The following is a 17,631-nucleotide window of genomic DNA, read 5'->3' as shown; positions in this document are numbered from 1 at the left end:
TAGATGGAGTAGAAATCCAAGAGAATTGACATTATATGGATGACTACCATATAATGCTTTTTAGTAAAAAGAAAAGAGCAGACCAGATTATCAGCCTTGCCACATGTATCATTCACTGCTAATGGTAAGAACAGCACTGGTCAGTTTGGACACATTTTGGCCAGTATGTCCAAATTTTCTATGCAAACTAGGCTCTTTAATTTAGAAAACACCTTCCAAGCCACAACATCATTGCTTATATACTATCAACCAAGAAATACATCACTCTTGAGGAAGGCATTTGCAGACAAATAAAGAGTCTGCAAATAGTGGCTTATAAGGCTGTTGGTATTATAATTCTCATTAATAGTTCTATGTTTAATCTTATTTGATTGATTCTTATGTATTTATGATATTTATTGATAAGCTATTTGGAAAAGGAACAGCATATACGTTGAATGAATGAAGTTTTGGAAGTGTAAAATAGCTTTATGCCTTGCAGGCGGTAGGAAGACCAGAGTTTTGCTGTTCAGCATGTCACTAAAAATGTATAAATGTGAGAAATGAAGTTTCATTTGAATTATAGAAAGTTGGTTGCTGAATGAGATAAAAGTGGTATATAATGCAAGTGTGGGATAATAAAGCAAATGCTTAGTAAAGAGTTCATCACTAAAAAGTGAGTAAAATAAGGATTTATGATGCCCTCTTGATTGTTTCATATATTTATTTATGGATAAATGCATGAGGAACCTTTATTCATCACTTCGGGTTTATTACATGTTAGCCATCTTGTTTTAGATGTATTTTGTTTTAGATGTAATATTTTGGGTTTATACTTGCACAGGTAATTAATATACCATCATAGCAGTGTGTTATATATTTATAATAGAGACTCCTTGTTATGCTAGTATTTTATCTCACCCATTTGATTTTACTTTTGTGTGGTATTTTTTAAAATTTTGCTGGTCACTGACTGAATAAACATTATTTCATTTCATTTCATATATAATGTTTCTTATTCTCAAAGGGATAGTACATGGGAATAGACATGTACAGTATGGATGTACATATGTACAAATGATGAGTTCACTATCAATTCCTAAACCAATTTCTATGGAAATACGTCTTTTACACAACAGCCAAAGACTATTTATAGTCCTGCTTATTACAATACACATTTCGTAACACTGAAGCCAGAAGTAAAGATTTCTTTCTTCTTTACTCATATGTAAAGGAGGTTGCCGGAAGAAGCTAACTCAGTTGGTTCTTAATTTCAGGATAGCTTTGTGGAAGGTTTTATTGTTTCCAATGCCTACTTTTTTGTTCCTAAACCTTTTATTTCTCATTCAGCCAGCTTTTCAAATACCAGGTAAGCTTTATTTTATATATTCAATTATTTAACTTAATAAACTATTTTTATTCTGTCTCCCATTAAAAGGAATGTCATAGTTCTTCAGTTATATTTGTGTTATTTTTTCAACAGTAAAGTATGGATGCATTCTCCATAATTACTGATTACGTCTAAATAATCTTTTGGAAGTTAAGGTTATAAAGTATTTTTTCTTTTTTATACGTTTTTAAAAAATATTTTTCTCTTTTTCTACTTGTTTGTATATTGTAATATGGATAAATAATAAAAAGAGTTAAATTTAAATTGATGAAACCTGAGTTACAATAGAATTGATTTAACATGTAAATTGTATAGTAGGTAAGAAAAGCAGTAAAAAACCAATCATATAAAAGTATACTTTTTTCATGGAAAAAAATGATAGCCTCATATAGATATCAACAGCATGGATGTTATTACTGTAGTAGTAGTTGGTGTTATTATTATTAATATTATTTGGTTCACTTTATAGAGACAGACACTTTTTTGATATACAATGAAAATCTTAATCTTTGTCTACAACTTGAAGAATCTCGTTCCTTCATCTTCGAGATCTGCAACAAGCAAAATGAGTGGCAAAATTTTAAGTGGGTTTCTGATTATCAGTTATTGAGTATGGCAGTGAAGTTATGCCTGAGTGTGTCTTCAAAATCAAACATGGTTCCACTCACACTGGCACCATGTAATGAGACCACTGAATTACAGAAATGGGAATGCATAAATGACACGCTTCTTGCCCTTCAAAACCAAGATCTGTTTTTACATCCTGCTAACGGACGTAGGGATGGGATTATCCTTTCAAACAACTCCACCATAAAAAGTGCTTGGAAGATCTATGGAAAAAAGGAGAGCCTGTGTGCCCAAAAATATGAAGGTAAATATCAGAAAATTAATCCTTTTTGCTGAATTTGGTCACCTGAATCCTTTTCTTCCTTGTTGAATCTCTTTACCTGAAAACTGAAATAAATTGGATACTAAAAATATAATTTCAAATTATAATATTACTCACTTTATAACTTTCCTTTAACATAGTAGATATGTTGAAGTTCCTTTTACTTCAGCTGAGAAAAAAATGGCATGTATTTTAAGACATGAGTGCTCAAAATTGTTCCCTGAAGGAGGTAAACATGGTTACGTGTACTGTACACAAACTGTATGTGTGCCTCAGAATTTATATTGAGGTATTTTTGTATAGCATTTCTATTCTCATTTCAGTACTTCTCAATCTAACATGAATATATTCGATTTTTTTACAGCTCTATTTACGATAGAAGGCAACGCTTTTGGAGCTCCTTGTGTATTTCCTTTCAAGTATGTGAATAAATGGTATGCTAAATGCATAGCTAATGATGATGAACACAGCCGGCTTTGGTGTGGAACAACTCCAGATGTGGATAAAGACTCTTTAACTGGATATTGTCCAGTAAAAGGTAAGCTCTTAATTTGATCATACGTGCAAGAGAACATACATATTTATGTTTAAAAACAAGCCTCTTAAAAACAAGTAAAGCATTGAAAAAGGTTTTTTACTTTGCCCAGTGGATCAGAACTTAATGGTAATATTTCCATATCTCAGATTTCAAGCTTACCACGAACAAATAGTTTGCAGTCATTTCTGCCAGGAGTAGTGAATAAGCTTGACCACAGAAATCAGAAGTCATGGTTCACATGTCATGACAAATGAACTGTTCTTGATTTATTTAGCTATTCTTGCATGCAAAAATGGTCAGGTGATTCCTTTGTGGTAAACCAGAAGCTCTTCACATGGTTCACTTTGTCATATGAATGTGGCCATTAAATAACAGTATTAGTCAATATTATTGTTTCTGTTGGAAGAACCAGAGAAATCAGGCCACAGCCAAGGTCTAGATCACAGAAATTGTAACTAAAGAAAAGTTCCAAAAGTGGTTGTCCAGTGTACAGATGATAGCTGTTATAACGAGTTTCTCAGACTAAGGAGCCAAAAATGAAGCAACAATTAGGACCAGTCAGCTCCTCAAGAGTCCTTTATCACCTGATCAGATAGCATGCTTTGCAGCAGAACCAAGCAAGTAAAAGGAGAAAAGAAAAATAAATAATTAGTGTAGAAATATAAATTGCATGTAGGTACATAAAATTATTTTAACAATGTAAGTAAGGACTTAAATCTCTGAACTAAGTGCCAAAATATCCACTATTTGTTGTTCTTCCTATGTTCTTTCTTGTATAGCAGTATTACTATCTAATTGGACCTCTGATGCAGGAAAGACTGAAACCTTAAAATTGACTTTGATGGCACTAGGAAGGTTCCTGGGCTCTACTGTCAAAATCCATTAAACCTTCTGATATTTTTCAATGAACTTCTTACCTCCTAGATTATCCTGACCCGAGCACCAGTCTGCATTCTCCTTTTTAAAATTTAAGGTTTTCCCTGTCACCAGTCCTTTCTAGGCCTGAATTAAAAAAAAAAAATGCTCCCAATAACTTCTCTTAACCTGACTGAATTTCAGTAAAACGAGGAAGAGGCATAGAATTAATATCACATCTGGATCCTTTATAGATTAACAGAATTTTAGAAATTAGCTAATCATTTTTTTAAAGAGTAAAACATTAACATACCATAACTATGTTTATCTCTTACATGTTTGGTTTGGTCCTTTTTATTTAAGAGAATCTTCCCTAAAAATAAGTTTTCAGTGAACTTCTCTTCAAACCAGAGCTCCATCTGGCTTCATCTCAGCCAGTTCCTTCACAGTCCATCTAGCAATCTTTTTTCTGCTTTGAAGTCCTTGTTGTTATCACTGGTTTCTGTTGTGATTTATTCTTTCAGGTCTCTTTGTTAAAGTTTCCCCTGTTAAATACTAACTCCCTGTTCTCTAGTTCTTCTTCCAGCAAGTTTCTGGAAGCCCAGGCCTTCTCAGTAATTTCTCATCTACCCTTTTCCAAATGAAATAACTACAATTTAGCAACTGCTGTGCTGCAACTATTTTTTTTCCCCTTGTTTTATGATCCTGGCCCAAAGCTTGATCGAATCATAATTATCACCACTAATTAATTTGTTGACATTCCTCCCTGTCTCTGTTTCCTGTTTCAATCAGCATGAAGTCTTCCAATTCTGTAACAACAACTTCCAATACAGTACTATAACAATATAATCAAGGCTGTCTTCTTTTAGCCTCACTGTATCAACATAGACAGTCCTACATTAGTACAAGTCTATAGTAGTATCAACTTTATTCCTAGAGTTCAGTTCCACTGTAAGCATAGAAAGATCCCCATAAAGGAGTCTTCTCCATCAACAAACTGGGGACGGCTGCCATAAGACACTACAGGGTACTGTGGCATATGATCCAAAGGCCTGGCCTACTGAATTCTGACTGCAGTAGCCTAATGCAGCTGTGCCCTACAGGTAGTGTTACAACGTTGGGTAATGTGTTATCAATTAGAACTTAACGTAGTATCTTGTTCCATTTTAAAATAAGACTAATTAAATTTTTCAAATCACCCTTTGTAATATAATTAGAAATCACCATTTTGTTGCTGTTATTCCCAATTAAGGTGCTTCAGAGCATGTGTTTGTTAAATTGGGTGCATTTTTTGGAGAATCTGAAACATTAGTGATAAAGGGGATGGACTGGCACTGGAGAAACCCAGATTCAAGTCCATCTCAGCTACAGAAGCTCATGAGTGATTCTGAATACTCTCTCCTAGTCCAACCTACCTCACAGGGTTGTTATGTGGGGGGAAATGGGAAGAGAACATTATGTATACCACCTTCAGGTCCTGCAAAAGGAAGGGAGGATCAGAATGTCAGCAGCTTCATTTTGGCATGAAGTTATGTCTTCTGCATTCATTAACATTTTTCCACCGTAATGTTCATCACATTTTTGCACAAAGGGCTTCCTCTTTTTTCCAGACATTATTAAATTATTATGTAACATTGATTTCAATAGGGTTAGTACATTTTCTGCATCAGGTGGCAGCGCCAATCTTGGCTGATCTTGAACAAAAATCAATGCAAGACCAGATATCATTTGTACTAGGATGGGAGGAGACTACCAGGAAATCTCAGGGCTGAAGGTACACTGGGATGTTGAAGAAAATCCCAAAAGAAGTCAGTGGCAAAGCACTTTTGCTCTGTTTCCAAGAAAACCACATGGGCATCAGGATCAAACTTCTCTTTAGGAAATCTTAATTTTTTTTATAATAGCATACTTTGTTGAACAAAAATATACATATGATTTGGAAACCAAGTATAATACTGAGACACTAATATGCTCAGGGGATCCCTGATTGCTCTGGGTTTCCCCGTGAACCCCACCAGGAGCACTGGTGCCAGGCAATCATGGGGTAGCTAGGCTGAAACTAGCATGGCAACCCCTTGCCCTTTACAAATGAGTATTCTCTGACTGCTTTAAGAGGACTTCGCTGGGCTGTTTGCTGATTTGCTCATTCTGGTGTGCTAGCTAAGAGAATGGGAAGTGCGAAAGGAAGCTAGCACTACATACATTCATCGCTGTATTCAGTCAGCAAGTTCCTGATTAGGAGTTACTTAAAAATGTGTCACTGATCCTTCCTTCCTTTTTTTAAATACTTATTGTGATTGGAGATACAAAGGGGGTATTTTTATGCTCTTGGTAAGTTAGGCTAAAAGAGAGAATGACTGGTTGGAGGAATCTCTGAAGCTGAGTCACTGCAGGTCACATTTGATCCTCTTAATTAACAAAGCATTCGCGTATCTCTAAATACAACTCTATCTCATTTCCCTGCATCGTTCAGAGGTGTTTATCCTGGGGGTGGGAGTCAGCACTAAATGTTGTAAACAAAGATAGGATAGGACAGCACTAAATGTTGTACCTAGAAAGGCTGGAACTGGTGACAATCATGCGCTGCTGGAAAGCCAAGTCAGCTAAAAGTGAACCAAGAGGGGAAAACCCAATCATTGGTTTTCATCATAATAGGGAACTCAGGGGAGAACTGCTAGACTGAAGTGGCTTGTGTGAGAAAAGTGTGGTTGAAAGGAACAAACCTTTTCATTCATAGGGAATACTAACATGGAAGAAGAAGACATGTCTCTTCCTACCTTCAACTCCCATGTTTAAAATGATGTTAAAGTTTCCAGAAATCTAGAATGCAACTGTCCCCCCCACTACAACACCTCCTTATTCTGCTGCCTGCCTTTTTACCCAGGACAGTGAAAAAGGAGACACCCCCCCCCCCCAAATGCACATGCCTACCTTCCCTACTTTGTTAGCAGACACTGGCAAAATGGGGACCCTATTACTAGCCTGGCACTGAGGTACCTTTTAGTAATCCTTTTCGGGTACGCCTATATCATGGGGTGCTTCAGTTTCTTGTCTGGCCCTACTTTTAGTGAGGCAGCCATCTCAGACATTATGAGGAAGTGACTATGCAGAACTAGGGTCTTGTAGCCCCCTTTGCATTCTAAAGCAGGGTTCCTCAACCTTGGCAACTTTGAGATGGGTGAACTTCAACTCCCAGAATTCCCCAGCCAGCCTTGCTGGCTGGGGAATTCTGGAAGTTGAAGTCCACCCGTCTCAAAGTTGCCAAGGTTGAAGAACCCTGCTCTAAAGCAACATCCATGCGTGGTGGCACTTTGGGGTACTATTTTCTTGTCCTATCTCTCAAAGAATGACAGGCTGAGCCTCATTATTAATTTTATGTTTTATTTATTTGTAATAACACTTCTATACCACCCTGCTTTGAAGCACATTACACTGAAGAATAATAAAACCAACTTGTAAACTTATTGTCACAAATGCAGCCTCTGTACCGAAAGCCCCATTGGAACAGAATGGTCTTAACAGTTTTGCAAAATGTGAGCAAAGTGGGGCCATGCTTTACCTTGGGGGCAAAGTATGCCATAATGAGGAGCTATCAACAAGAAAGAATACCTGTGGGTTCCCATTCTTTTGGCTACATATAGCTCTCAGGGTGAATGTACAGGATGGGTAGATTCTTGCTAAGAGAGATTCTAAACTAAATTAACTGTAGCCAAGCAATGTAAGGCTTAAAAGTTAAAACAACACCTTAGATTGGGCCCAGAAGTCTGTTGGAAACCAGTGGAGCAATCTCAGCATAGCTGAAAGACCACTAAATCTATTTCATCCAATAGTAGTAAGACCCCTGCATTTTCAACCAATTACTACCACCCATTTTCAAGGGGAGCCCCATATAAGCCCCATATACTGCATCTTGCAGTAGTCTAAACATGAGGTACATGATTCAATATTGCAAGGGAGTCCTGAAGGAGAACGTCCTGCAACTGGTGCACCAGCTGATGTTGGGCAATGGTCAGGGCCACCCTACTTTGCTTCTCTCCAGATACAAACGGACAGAGTTCCCTGTTATCCAGTGAAGTTACGTAGCAATGTTGCTGTTCAAAAATGGGGAATTGTTTTACTTCACTATTTTGTTTTAAAGCTCTTTAAAGCATTCAAAATCTGCAGAACCCTTGTTCAGGTTTTGGCAGCTCTTATTAACTAGAACTATGCAATGAAATTCAATGCAGTAAAAAAATATAAATAAAAACATTTAAATCCTCCCAGGTCTTTCCAGTTGTCTTGCTGCCAATCTTCTGTTGAATTTTTAAAGTCCTTCTGAGTTGTGAAGGTCGCAGTTTCACAATAAGGCACTCTCCCAGATATGATTCCTTGTATCTAAATACGGTGGCAGAGTGGCATGTTGCTATGGTGGGTGGAAGGAGGCAGTAACAACTGGCTTGAGCCTAGGGACTAAAAAGAGACAAGAATTTCTGCCAGTGGGAAAACAGACTGGCCATAAGGTCTGTGATCCACTGTTATTCAAAGAAAAACAGCAGCTTTGCACTGGTTTCAGTAAAGCAGAACAGTCCCAGTAATAAATAAATTCATCTCCTCAAAATAGAAGATGTAAAATCAGTCTGGTTCAGAGCTGACCCCAAAATTGTACAAATGGTAATGTCTAAACTTTATACAGCTAGACATAGATTTTCTTGGGATCTAGAACCTTGATTTGAACATAGCTTCAACTACGGGTAAAGTTGTATGTGCTGTGAATTACACATGTAGGCTTTCCCCCACCTAAAGTGAGATTAAGTGAGATTTAATGTGTGGAGGTCATGGACAAAAATGGGTAATTGGTGATACCAGTCATTTTACCCTATTTCTGTTTGAGTAAATAGTCTTCATGTAAATAAACGTTGAATAGGTTTTAGTTATTATTTAGAAAAGTAAGTGTCAATATTATTCAATACCTATATATAGCTTAGTCCTGCTTTTAGTTTTGCTACTAATGAGCTAACTCTACTTTTAATTATGCTTACAGATGAACATGATGACTTTTTCTGGGTCAAAAATCACTGGACAGGAGATTTCTACCAGATCAATTCCCTTTCAGCTCTAACATGGGGTGAAGCAAGAAAAAGCTGTCAGCAACAAAATGCAGAATTATTGAGTATCATGGACCTACATGAACTAGCATATGTAACAGGTATTATGTAACAAAATATTTCTTAAAAGGCTTCTAAAGGCATTCCTGATAATGAATATTTTCTCATCTGTACAAAACAATTTTGAAAGCTTCATATAAGAAATATCATTTTTCCTCCAGAGGAATTAATCTTCTGAAAATATTTGACACTTTCAAACAATCTCACTTTGAAAAATCCACTTCCAAGAACTGAATTTTCTGACATGTTTCCTGTGCCTTTATCAAACTGAAATTTATCAGCTGAATCTGCATTCCAGAGAGGAAAGTTTATTTGATTGATTTGTCATTAATATATAACTATTAAAGGTATAGCTTCAGGCCAAAAGAAAGATGATAGTTGCACTTCAGGTTTAATTGCACTGTGTCTATTTTCTCTTCAGCTTCAGACCTATAGCACTGATCATTATATGAATTTTCTTTCTCAAATAGGATTAACAAATGCTTTCGAAACCAATTACTGGATTGGTCTTAATAATCCGGATATTGGCAGTGGATGGCAGTGGACTAATGACCAACCTTTAAGATATTTAAACTGGGCTCCAGGTGAGTAATTATGTACAGTTAGACAGCCATTGATATTTCATAAACAGAAATGTAGATTTAAGGGTTATTTAGATTAGAATATTTGAAAACTCTTATTATCCTACCCAAAATAGTTCATTTTAAATAGGTTGAGATAGCATTTAGAAACAATACTTTGTAGTCTTCTTGTAATGATTACATATATAATGTATTAAAATATATATTATTTATTTATTTAATTGTTAAATTTGTATGCTGCCCATCTCCCCCAACAGGTGACTCTGGGCAGCTCACAATTAAAATCAAAAACCCATAAACAATTAAAAATACCCCATAAATAATTAAAATTAATTAATCCATTAGAAATCAACTGTAAAAACAAACCCTATACAAAACATTCAAGACAATGTGGGGGGGGGGGCAAAGTCAATTACCCCACAAGCCACCTCCACTGGTGCGAGCCCCCATCTGGCCCCCAGGCTTTCTGGCATAGCCAGGATTTTACACCTTTCTTGAAGGCCATGAGAAGGCACATCACACCTCGGGAGGTAGGTTGTTCCACAGAGCGTGGGCTACAGCAGAAAAGGCCCTCTTCCTAGATCCCACCAGTCGAAATTCCTTGACTGGAGGGGTCTGCAACATGCCCCTTCTGCCAGACCAAGTGGGGCGGGCTGATATAACAGGCTTATATAATAACTGATATAACAAATATATATTATGTATTTGATTTAATCAACACTTTTTCTAGAAGAGTGCTGGCATTTCTTATATCAAGCATACTATATAAAAAAATTATTCTCAATGTACTGCCATCTTCACTTTTTTGATCCCCCTGAAGATGCCCCTGAGGAAACTCTGAAAGGAGCCTCAGTAGCTGTGTTTAGCTAATTGTGGCAATAATTCTCTTGTGTAGGGTTAGTAGGCCTGTGCAAAGTGGCTCCAGTCCACAGTGAAGTGCCATGACAGTTGAGTTGGAAGTTGTGCCTTGACTCAGAAAACTGTTCTGCCTCGGTACAGACTTGACCTGGCTGGCTCCTTTGATCTGGTAAAAAGGGGTCCCTGAAGATCCAGTGCCACTGCAATCCAGTTCACTGAAGAAGAGTGCCATTTTGGTTGACTGTCTTGCTCTGAAGAACTGCACTGAAACTTTGTTGAAATGAAGCACCCTTTCGAGGCTCTACACTGCCCTAATAGTTAGCATTATAACAATAGGAAAAGTGGCACTTATCATATGTCATTATTAGGTACCATAACTCATAAAATCACATAATGGCTAATTGGATAGAATATCCAGTGTCATGCCGAAACACAAAGCACACGGGCAGAGTGGGAGACTTCCCACTGTCAGATATAGGAAAGCTCATACATATTTATTACAGCTGATATGTGTGTTCTTGAAATACAATTGAAGAACAAGGAAGAAAAACAGTTCTGATTTGTTTTCAGATAAAAATGTTGTCATCTTGGACATCAAGCAGTGATAAGTTAATCTGGCTCACTTTCTCTTACAGGTAGCCCATCTTCAGAAACAGGAAAAAACTGTGGATTGATGCAGGCTAAGAATGGCAGATGGATAAATAATATGTGTGAAAAGAAATCTGGATACATTTGTAAAAGAATAAACTCTTCAGTTCAAGCTTCTGCAGCTCCTTCAGGTCAGCTGTAAACTGGAAATTAAGTTAACTGTATAAATATTCTTTCACTGTTATGTATGGCACTCATGACCCAAATAACATTTTTACATTCTTTTCCTAGTGATGATTTTGGTCCCAGAGCAACCTCTGTAGAGTAATGTGAAAGAATAGACCTACCTGAGGTGGAGAATATGCACACACTCTGGTTCTGAATGCACATTACAGTACACAGAAACAATTTTGCTTAGGCCAAAGTGGTCCACTCAGTGGCAAGATGCAAGGTAGCCTAGAAGTCCCATGTACGCACCTACCATTCTAGCCTGGGGTGGGGGGACGGCCCAGAATGGATGTAAATTATAATTTTCAATTATAATTTATAACATTTCCAGATGAGGTTCAGACCAAGTTTGAGCTCTATAGTCGGTAACATAGCTTTCCAATGTTGTTTGATTACTTATTTATGTCAGCTACTCTGAGACTGGCAAGGTGATGCCAGAGTATGCTTAAATAGATAAGCATTGAATGTAATGAATTATGAGCAAAAACAAAATAGATCCTGGCAGAATACTACAAATTCAGACAGAGATTCATGGAATGTTATGAATGTCAAATTCTATGGTAATTCTCATCGTTGTTCTGCTGGTCCCTGAGGAAATAATTGCATTTATTTTAGAAAATTCTAATATGAAATGTGGCTCACCGCTTAGATGAGTTAAAGCCTGAAGACTTGCACAGCTAAAGATAGGTGTGCGTAGGAGAAATCCTTATCTATGAATTATACATGCATTTTTCCCCTCACTGGGGTGGTTTTACGCTTGCTGCCAAGTTTATTTTCAAGAAAGTTTACCCCTTGTAAATTTCTATAAAGTAAGATGGAAGCTTTGAAGGAAAGCAACTATCTGGTAAAAAATAGTTATGACAAAAAAACGTCCTGTAAAAAAAGCAGTAATAATTTCAGAACACTTATAAAATCGTGTAGGATATGAAGAGATGCTACTTTAGAACCTGCCTGATCCATGAAAAATTAGATTGAAAAATAAGATTTGATTACACTAAATCCTGATGACTCTCCTGGCAAATGGCCTCATGACAATGGACAAATTACCCTTATTCTTAAGATGGATTGTCAGATTTGCTTTTACTAAATTCTATTTACTGAATTAATTATTTCATAATACTAGATCAGGATTTCCCCACCCCCACCCCCAATTCTTGATGGTTTACACATAATTATTGTCTTTTTAGATGACCTTAAGCCAATTAAATGTCAAGATGGCTGGGTTGGATATGCAAAACATTGTTACCGTCTTAATAGAGATCGCAAAACGTGGAAGGATGCATCAGCCTCCTGCCAAAAGTATGGTGGACATTTAATAAGTATACACAACATTGAGGAATACAGCTTTGTCTTTTCTCAGCTTGGCTACAGTAAGTATATTTAGAAGGTTTACTTCCTGTTTCACTTGTAATATATATTCTCTGTATGTATGCGTGCCAGGAAAAGAAAGAAATAATTGCTGTGGCTGCCATCACAAGAAAAAAAAAAAAAAAGAGGCCTCAGAATATTTGTAAAAAATCTGTTGAGTCTGTATAGTTTGAATCATACTACAACCATAGTATTCATCCATGACAGATTAGCATAGACATTTGCCAACATATTATGTAGCATACTAACTCTCCTATATCCACACCAACATAGCACAGAGTTCTGGGTTGGAAGATTATATACAACTTCTGGACTTTCTGTCATTAAATTTGAGAGCAAATGAATAAGATGGATTTATGTTCTTAGAACCAACAGATAATCTGTGGATAGGACTAAATGACCAGAAGACTCCTTCATATTTTGAATGGAGTGATGGTACTACAGTGAGATTCATCAAATGGCAGAAAGGAGAACCCACACTTATAACCAACGTGCAAGAAGATTGTGTCGTCATGAGTGGAGAGGTAACAATAAGTACCTTTAATTGTCAGATGGAGATATTTTTTTTCTCTTCAGTTCTCTTTTGGGTGAAATTTGTGTCTACAAATATGTTTGATAAAATCTCTTCTTCCATAACATAATTTGTTCTTTAGATCAGTGTTTCTTAAACTTTTTTCTCTCAGGACCCCTTTCTAGTTTTAAAAATTATGGAGGACCCCAAAAAAGCTTTTATTTGTAGGGGTTATATATATCAATATTTACCATATTAAAAATTAAAATTGATGCATTTGCTATGCTACCACTGAGAGGGGAGAAGTCGCATGGGTGTGATCTGATCCAGAGCCTCAGCAGCCCCCTTATTCCAAGTGGCAACCAAGGCTTTGGACAGACCATGCAGCAGACCAGCAGGAACAACCCCCAGCTCCCTCTGGAACCCATCCGGGTCCATTAGTTGCCAGGGGTGGACCAATCTAATGGGTCCAGCCTCCCTGCAGTGGACAGTAGCACTAGAAAATCCCATGGTAATCAGCGTGTGATCTGACCATGAGAAAAGAGACACCAAGAGCTCCCCCAATTTCAGATCACATAGCCACTGCTCCAACAGAAACACCAGATCCATTGAATGGCCACTATCCTGTGTCGGACTCTGGATGATCTGGAGGATTGCCACTATATAATTAATACTTTGCTTTAAAATGTACTATTGAATTCTAATATATTTACCCAATTTTGTGCAAGTAAAGTCAGAAACAAATTTTCCTGTGTTCAGTTGAATTTCTTTTCAGAAGACTGTGCATAAACTTTTAATCTACATTGACTGAAGAACAAAAGCTTATTTAGGCATCCTAAATTTTGATCAAATGAACTACTGGATATTTATTTGTTGAAAAAAAAATAACAGTACCATTACATTTTATACTTTAGGATCTTGAGGGGATGTCTGTAAATTATATTTTTAAATAATTTAATTTTCCATAGGCTAAAAGCTATGTTTGCTATTGACAACTTAATTTAAATACTTATATCTTTTTGCAAGATGTTAATATGGCTGCAGATTTTACAGAAATGCAGATATAACAAGTATTGTGCAGCAGTCCAGCTCATGAGAAAAATAAAAGCAAAAATTATATAAAACATCATGAGAATTAGAAGGGATAAAAGTAATGGATTCCTTTTCAGTGAGGTTTATATTTCTTCACCTTTCCATCCTCAGAATGGATACTGGGCAGATAATTTCTGTGAAGAGGAACTAGGGTACATTTGTAAAAAAGAGCCTTCAGAATTCCTTCCTGAAACAGATGTTGTTGCTGATCCAAAATGCCCAAAAGTAAGTTTAAAGAATTGTGTAGCTGTTGATATTTTATAATAGTTAATTCTCCTCTTAGGAAAGTTTGGCGATATGAAAGCTGGTTTTGCCTTGAGATGAACATTCCCCCCTCCACAATATTGGATTGGTGTTGACTCTTAGTGACCACATAGATAGATAGATTTTCTCTGCAACATTACAAGAAGTTAGGTTATTCACCTTTACCATATGACAAAAATGAAAAACTATCTGAAGTAATGGGTAAGCAGAAAGGATATATTCTGCTTTAATTTTTATGAATAGGAATGTGTTTGGATTTGGCTGAAGCTGAAGCTGAATAATGCTAGATTTGTGGGACATCCAAATTGAAGCAATGTTTTTACAAAATTAAGCAAATCTGAAGCTGAATCCTTCTGAACTTAGCTAATGTTCTGGAGATTCATAAGAATTCAGGAATTTTAAAAAAAAAGTCTGCAAAGATTTGTATATTTCTGCTCAACCTCTTAATTTAGGGAAAACACCAGAGTTCTGAGAATGTGGAGAAAATGGAGTGGTTCAAGTTTGTGTAGTTTATGCAGATTCTGCACTTATTTGGAAGAATATTGATCATAGAGTTGACTGGAGTTCTCTTCTCTTGCAGGGGCATGAATTTTATAAGAAGTTCAGTGGACCTTTTAGGATCTGAGATATCATATAGATAATTGCTTGGCAAATCCTAGATTTAGAATAATATGGCGCTTTTATTCTAAAATATTATGTATATATTTTCTTTATAACATTTCTGACTTAAATTTTCATTACTAAAAACCATTCCAAAGTATCTAGTTATTTCCAGTAATGATACAGAAGTGGAATGTTGTGAGTTTATGTCTATCAAAATTTATTTCACAGCATCTGTTAGATTCTGGGTTCAAAAAGGTATTATAGAATAGTCAAACTATCACTATGCAGAGACAGACATTCCTAGAGTACAATTATACAACCTAAAATATAAACATAAAATAATTAAAAATTACACTTTCATCAAGATAAACTCAGTGAATCTGAGAGTCTTTGGATTGTGGCAAGATAAAAATGTGAAAAATAAATAAATAAATCCAGGCTAATACTGTTCTGTGTGTATGTATGTTATGTCAACAGGGCTGGAAAAGGTATGGTTTGTATTGTTACTTAATTGGACAGATACCTGGAACGTTTGCAGAGGCAAAGACATCATGTGAAACAAACCAAGGATTTCTGATCACTGTGGAGAACAGGTAAAATATGTTGGAAGGAACAAATCAAAATATTTTAATATCTATCTATCTATCTATCTATCTATCTATCTATCTATCTATCTATCTATCTATCATCATCATCATCATCATCATCATCATGATATTTACCAGCCAGCTGGAAGATAATTGGACCAACTGTTTGCAGAGTGCTCCTCATTTTTTCTCACCTTATGTAGCAAGGAAAAGAGTAAATAGATTTCCTGCATCTATCTGCTTTTTAAATTAATTTCCTTTAACATAAACTGTGCTGTGAGACCTAGTGAGACAGATTAAAAATATTTTATCTGAGTATAGAAAACATTTTCACATATTTCATTCCTGGATTCTAAACTGTTTGTAAGATTAGTCACTTTTCTGAATTACTGAACGTCTAATTCTGCACTCTAATTTTACATGAGTTCATTTGACCTATCATCTACAGCTTGGTTCTTTTTCTTGAGTTTTATATAGGCTTACTGATTGCTGTTGTGTTTAATGACTATCTCAAAATAAATGTTTTCCAGGATGTATTTTAATGTTAATTCAGCTCTGCAGTGTTTGGTATTCAATCTCCAAAAGGTGCTTCAGAGTGTGTAGGAATGAGGATTGTAGCACTTTCTGCAACACCTGCTCTAAAGCAGTCTGTTTTAAGGTGTTCCATATAGCTATGCTATAATAGTATGCTATGAAGAATCCTCTGGAGCAGTGGATTCTGCTCAATTTGGGATGCATACACCATAGTGGGATCCACATATTGATCCATTGTTGTGCAAGAAGAAAATATAGGATGTCTATTTATATTTAGTTTTTCAAAAATAAAAAATAAAGCTATACTAAGACTTAATATACATAATATACAAAGTATAATATACACTTGGGGTAATGTTTTATAATGTACACAATATATTAGTAAAATAGTACACAGATATAATTTATAAATAAACATAGATATATTGCGGTACATGCTTAATTTTCTACTGATAAGGGTGCATGATCAAAAAGGTTTGGAGACCATTGCTATAGAGCAATGTTTCCCAACCTTGGCAGTTTTAAGATGTGTGGACTTCAACTCCCAGAATTCCCCAGCTGGCTGGCTGGGGAATTCTGGAAGTTGAAGTCTGCACATCTTAAAGCTGCCAAGGTTGGGAAACACTGCTCTAGAGAATGTTGCGGTGCAACTGCAATCTAGGTCTCGAGACAGCTACCATGTGTGGCTTTGTTATTTATGGCAGAGATTGGGCAGGCCCTATCATTGGCCAGATTGGGACAGTCACCTCAGACAGTATTTGCTAAGAGGCCTCAGCAAGATGGAGGCCTGCCCTTATCCTTAAAGTAATCCGACCTTCCGGAGAGCACCACCCTGTAGTCAGCACTGGCAAAGCAGGCCACAGCAGATAAATAGAGAGCAAACCTCATCCCATTTTAGCACTGAAGATGTTACCTAGCCGAGTAATGAAACATTTGCAAGAAAAGAACCAAGCTCAGAGAACCCCAAGGACTCCACAGAAAGATTCAGCTCCAGTCCTGTTGCCTTAGCAAATGTTATGGAGCAGACCCCTTAACTCTGATCAGGAGTTTGTAAAATGGTGCTGTACTTCCAGATCTGAGAGGAGGAGGAGGAGGAGGAGGAGGAGGAGGGTTGGTCACACAGTCAGCCAGATGTTTAGACTGGATTTGGTATTTTTATCCACCTATCAAGTCCTTCCCAAGGATCTGGGATAGGCAGATGTTGTTGTTTGATGGTGTTAAAGGTATTGTCGCAGGATATAAACTGTTCCAAGTAAAGCTGCCTTTTGCAATTGACTGACAGTGATTTTGTCAATGCTGATGGTGTTCAAGTGTTGCTCCAGAAGATTTGGGATTGTACCTAAGGCGCCTATAACCATTGGTACTACCTTTCCTTTCTTTTGCCATAGCCATTCTACTTCTATTTGCAGGTCTTTATATTGTATTATTATTATTATTATTATTATTATTATTATTATTATTATTATTATTATATTATCATCATTATTTTATCCTACCTTTTTATATATAGACATATAACTCAAGGCAGCAAACATACCTAATATTCCTTATTCCTGCCTCTTATTTTCCCCACAACAGCAACCCTGTGAGGTGGGTTGGCCTGATAAAGGCTGCAAATTGGA

General features: G+C 36.5%; 1 protein-coding gene across 1 annotated transcript in view; it reads left to right on the top strand.

Annotated features, from left to right (window-relative positions):
- The first annotated feature begins 1,193 nt into the window (after positions 1-1,193).
- Positions 1,194-17,631, top strand: part of LOC103048825 (macrophage mannose receptor 1-like) — a 48,943-nt gene continuing 32,505 nt past the window's right edge. The window contains exons 1-10 of the mRNA XM_025177683.2: positions 1,194-1,348; positions 1,839-2,240; positions 2,623-2,796; positions 8,672-8,836; positions 9,266-9,379; positions 10,870-11,013; positions 12,238-12,420; positions 12,785-12,942; positions 14,133-14,246; positions 15,366-15,481. Of these exons, the coding sequence (XP_025033451.1) occupies positions 1,288-1,348; positions 1,839-2,240; positions 2,623-2,796; positions 8,672-8,836; positions 9,266-9,379; positions 10,870-11,013; positions 12,238-12,420; positions 12,785-12,942; positions 14,133-14,246; positions 15,366-15,481 (1,631 nt within the window). The 5' untranslated portion in view covers positions 1,194-1,287. The remainder of the gene's footprint in view (positions 1,349-1,838; positions 2,241-2,622; positions 2,797-8,671; positions 8,837-9,265; positions 9,380-10,869; positions 11,014-12,237; positions 12,421-12,784; positions 12,943-14,132; positions 14,247-15,365; positions 15,482-17,631) is intronic.

The sequence above is a fragment of the Python bivittatus genome, unplaced genomic scaffold (assembly GCF_059951505.1).
Source record: "Python bivittatus isolate LINGU-HERP-01145 unplaced genomic scaffold, Pbiv_v1 ctg000610_np1212, whole genome shotgun sequence".
Lineage (NCBI taxonomy): Eukaryota > Metazoa > Chordata > Lepidosauria > Squamata > Pythonidae > Python > Python bivittatus.
The sequence above is the reverse complement of the archived record's forward strand: the minus strand, read 5'-3'. Positions and strand labels throughout refer to the sequence as shown.